Source organism: Sinocyclocheilus grahami, unplaced genomic scaffold (genome assembly GCF_001515645.1).
Source record: "Sinocyclocheilus grahami isolate Dianchi unplaced genomic scaffold, SAMN03320097.WGS_v1.1 scaffold2018.1, whole genome shotgun sequence".
NCBI classification, from domain to species: Eukaryota; Metazoa; Chordata; class Actinopteri; order Cypriniformes; family Cyprinidae; genus Sinocyclocheilus; species Sinocyclocheilus grahami.
The window spans coordinates 20,751-25,404 of record NW_015507197.1 but is presented as its reverse complement, the minus strand read 5'-3'; the positions used below and the strand labels follow the sequence as shown (position 1 = coordinate 25,404).

General features: G+C 48.4%; 1 protein-coding gene across 1 annotated transcript in view; it reads right to left on the bottom strand.

The window, feature by feature from the left end:
- LOC107573727 (leucine-rich repeat protein 1-like) overlaps window positions 1-4,425 on the bottom strand; it is a 9,209-nt gene extending 4,784 nt beyond the window's left edge. Inside the window, exons 1-9 of the mRNA XM_016260170.1 lie at window positions 4,406-4,425; window positions 4,258-4,318; window positions 4,135-4,196; window positions 4,010-4,024; window positions 3,867-3,916; window positions 3,778-3,793; window positions 3,651-3,703; window positions 3,209-3,456; window positions 1,303-2,030 (exon numbers count right to left, since the gene is read on the bottom strand). Coding sequence (XP_016115656.1) covers window positions 1,303-2,030; window positions 3,209-3,456; window positions 3,651-3,703; window positions 3,778-3,793; window positions 3,867-3,916; window positions 4,010-4,024; window positions 4,135-4,196; window positions 4,258-4,318; window positions 4,406-4,425 — 1,253 coding nt within the window. The remainder of the gene's footprint in view (window positions 1-1,302; window positions 2,031-3,208; window positions 3,457-3,650; window positions 3,704-3,777; window positions 3,794-3,866; window positions 3,917-4,009; window positions 4,025-4,134; window positions 4,197-4,257; window positions 4,319-4,405) is intronic.
- Window positions 4,426-4,654: the final 229 nt, after the last annotated feature.

Here is a 4,654-nt window from a genome sequence, read left to right as displayed (position 1 = left end):
TATATATATATATATATATATATATATATATATAACTGAAATCATGGTATGTAACAATAACTATTGGATTGTTTCATTGAATACCTTAATAAAAAGATTTTAAACAAAATTGTTATTAAATATACATGCATGTGTGTGTACTTAGATATACATAAATATACACAGTACACACATATTATGTAAAAAAAACTTTTGTTTTGGATGCGATTAATCATGTGACCGCACTAGTTTAGAATAAATAGTAATTGAATTAAAGTTTCTGGCTCTGTAGTTAATTGTAACTAGGGCTGTCGCGATAACCGCAATATCGCAATACCGCGCTATTGACGAGCAAACCGCAGCAACCGCGATTTTTGCGTGTTTTATTTTTCGTAAGGTTATGCCCTTCTCGTTTTACACTTCATGCATGTGGACTGAATATTAAACAAGCTAGTAATGATAACAATGTGTACCATGCTGATTTGTACAGAGGCTCCGTAGATTTGCACTTAACAAGCTTAAACAGACAGTGAATGAGAGCGAGATCGACTGAGCGCGTGCGATTACTTGCGTCTTGTCTCCGTTTTAGCACCGACGCATAGCTGGTCAGCTGAGCCTTCTAAAGTGGCGCTCAAAGTTAAAATGATTTCAACAGCGTGTTTCCTTACGTCTCTTTGAATGAATGAATCAGCGTTTTTGAGCGTGTAGTTGAACGGCAGTCCCTTTCCTCCACCTTGTGGCCCAACACTGTAACTGCACTGACTGACAGCCGTCTAGAACGCACAGGTGGAAATATCAATAGAAAGTCTCTTGTACAGTCAGATTAGAAAATCAGATTACAACTAGGCTAACTGTATACATATAGGCTAACGATAGCCTAACGATCTTATTGTCAGGTTTATGTTCTGTTAAGTGGACCGTTATTTTGTCATTCTCTTCTGTTTACTTCACTTCCCGTTTCAACGCTATTTGGTTTCGGTTACATTGTCTTCTGAATATGACCTCGTTAGTTATATCGTAACACATACACACACAAATATATATTTGTATGTATGGCGATAATACTGCATACTATTGAGACACTGAAAATTACCGCAAGGGAAATTCCCTCACCGCGACAGCCCTAATTGTAACCTTATAGTAATGTAAAAGGGCTCCCTATAGTTTACAGCAGAAGCGGAGCTAGAATTATATCCCTAAGAAAAGTAATTATAATTGAATTTATTTAAAGAGAGCAATTTATTCAGTAAACAATTGTTAAATAAAGCAGTTTGTTTAGTTTTTTACCGAACCGTGACGTTTGTGCAGCGGAACGGGCCTCACCTGAGCTCCACCACGGCGCGGGACGCTAGCTCCTGCAGCCTCAGCGGGAACGTGAGCCGGATCGTGTGCTCCAGGGCGTTGGCTTGAGCGAACGGGTTTTCAAACAGGTCCAGGTTCTCCAGGCACAGCTTTCTGAAGCTGGCAGGAAGTACGGTGAGCTGGTTGTGAGCGGCGGACAGGAAGCGCAGCTTGGAGAGCCGGCCGATGTGGAAAGGCAGCCGCAGGAGCTTGTTCTGGTCCAGCTTGAGGTTGACCAGCTGCTGCAGCTGACAGAAGCGAGCGGGCAGGACCTGCAGCTGGTTCTGACTCAGGTCCAGATGCTGGAGTGACGTCTGCAGGCTCGAGGAGCACAGGCCGTCGCTGAAGCTCTCCAGGTGGTTGTTGTGGAGAATCAGCTCGGCGAGGCAGCTCAGGTCGCCGATGGTGGAGGGCAGCTTCTTGATGTGGTTGTTGCTGAGGTCCAGCCGGCGCAGCGCTCGCAGCGACAGCATGCGCAGGTCCACACGGGTCAGTCTGCAGTACGACACCTGCAGCTGCTCCAGAGAGTGCGGGAAGCTGGAGGTGGGTGGATAGTCCTTCTTGGACAGAATGCTGAGCTTCTTCTTGGGTTTCTCCACATCGCGAGCGCGGGCCGGGCCGAGGGACGACAGCGGGAGCGAGTCCGTGTCACTTCCTCTGTGAGCCAGCCGAGCGGCGGAGAGGAAGCTCTTCAAGCTGCAGCTGTCGGCCTGACACACACACACACACACACACACAGAGAGAGAGAGAGAGAGACACAGATACACACACACACACACACACAAACACAGAGAGAGAGAGACACACACAGAGAGAAACACGCACACACAAAATACAAAAATCAAGCACAAACCATTTTGGAAACTGTTCGTATCTTCAGCTTTTTAATAGCATCAGTCTTCTACTTGTGTAAAATCAGGTCTGTGCAGGAACTAGAGCGACGCCAGCAGATATTCCCCCGACATCTGAGAATCAGGTCAGATTACACAGTCGACCAGCGGATACGGAGTTTAAACTTAAAGGGGTCATATGACGATGCTAAAAATATTATTTGGTGTATTTGGTGGAATACAATGTGTTTATGCGGTGTAAGGTTCAAAAAGCATTATTTCCCACAAACTGTACATTATTGTTGCTCCTCTATGCCCCGCCTTTCTGAAACACGTCAATTTTTACGAAGCGTTCTGAAAAGCGAGGTGTGCTGTGATTGGCCAGCTTTCCAGTGCGTTGTGATTGGCCGAATACCTCAAGCGTGTGACGGAAATGTTACGCCCCTCACCAGATTTGAAAGCATCTCAATGGCAACAATACTACAGCGAGAATAAAAGTTCCGCCTTCTTTCTTTGCGTAAACATTTGGGCGGCGTTATGCAAATCTTCCCACACAGTGATGTAGACATGTGGGGCGTGATTCAACTTTTACAAAGAATATCTCTTTTGAGTTTGAGACTTTAGTCTAGAAACAGATTCTATATATGCTCAAATAAAGCAGGAATCAGCACAGCGACCTCGAGTCTGCAGTGACAAAGCAGATATCAATCCAGTTTGTTATTATTACATTATATTTGCAGCCAAAGGCTGGCAGAGACGCTGGCTGTAGCAGTTAAATAAATGTCAAACTCTCAATGGGATTCCCCTTCTATTAAGTAACTGGAAGACAGGAGAAGAAATACAGATTCACACAAAATCCCAATCAGTCCTCTGTTCACACAGTAATGGAGAGTTATCAACCGTGTCATTTATCAACTACCGTGACGCCTAATATATATGTTTGCTGGTTTAGTATTTAAAAAACACCATAATAACTGCACTATGGATTGGCTGTATGATGCAGACGCATATATTTAAGAAACAGCACAGCTTTCCCCGAGAGCACGCGTTTACTTCACTTTACTCAGACAGATGTCGATCGCAGGCTCCTTCAGCCGAACCGTGGCTTTGCCCTCCTCCACGAACCAGCTGAAGAACTTCTCGCTGCAGAGAAACACACACTGGTCCGCAGCAGTACGCCAGCAGAGAGAGCACTGGGTCCTGCCTCGTACGTGGCTCCGCTGCGGTCTCTGGGTGCAGACGAGCAGACACACGCCACGGTCCGAGAGCCTCCCACCGGACAGCACCGCGGCTGGACCGGCCTTTACTCCTCACAGCGGCTCGCCACCTGCACAGCACACCGCACACCTGCACATTAAGAAATTGCACAAAACAAAATCTGCCGAAAATGTATGGTTGCTGAAACTTGTTAAGGCATCCTGCCAGCCAGCCAGCCACTGACAGGTCACGTGACCTGCCAGCCAGTTGAAGACTGAACCCCAACTGCAGCACACAGCACACCTGCACACAGCACACCTGCACACCTCACCTGCACACAGCACAGCACAGCACACCTGCACACAACACACCTGCACACAACACACCTGCACACAGCTGCACACAGCACACCTACACACAGCACACCTACACACAGCACAGCACACCTGCACACAACACACCTGCACACAGCACACCTACACACAGCACACCTACACACAGCACAGCACACATGCACACCTGCACACAGCACAGCACAGTACAGCACACCTGCACAGCACACAGCACACCTGCACACAGCACAGCACAGTACAGCACACCTGCACAGCACACAACACACCTGCACACAGCACAACACACAACACACATGCACACCTGCACACCTGCACACAGCACACCTGCACACCACAGCACACATGCACACCTGCACACACCACAACACACCTGCACACAGCACACCGGCACACCTGTTACTGCCAGCCAGCCAGCCACTGACAGGTCACGTGACCTGCCAGCCAGTTGAAGACTGAACCCCAACTGCAGCACACTGCACACCTGCACACAGCACACCTGCACACCACAGCACACATGCACACCTGCACAGCACACAACACACCTGCACACAGCACACCTGTACACCACAGCACACATGCACACCTGCACACAGCACAGCACACCTGCACACAGCACACCTGCACAAAGCACACCTGCACAAAGCACACCTGCACAAAGCACACAACACACCTGCACACAGCACAACACACCTGCACACAGCACACCTGCACACCACAGCACACATTTCTGCTTCTACTCAAAACAGCACACCTGCACACAGCACAGCACACAGCACACATGCACACCTGCACACAGCACACCTGCACACAGCACACATGCACACCTGCACACAGCACAGCACACAGCACACCTGCACACCTGCACACAGCACAGCACAGCACACCTGCACACATGCACACATGCACACAGCACACCTGCACACATGCACACATGCACACAGCACACCTGCACAC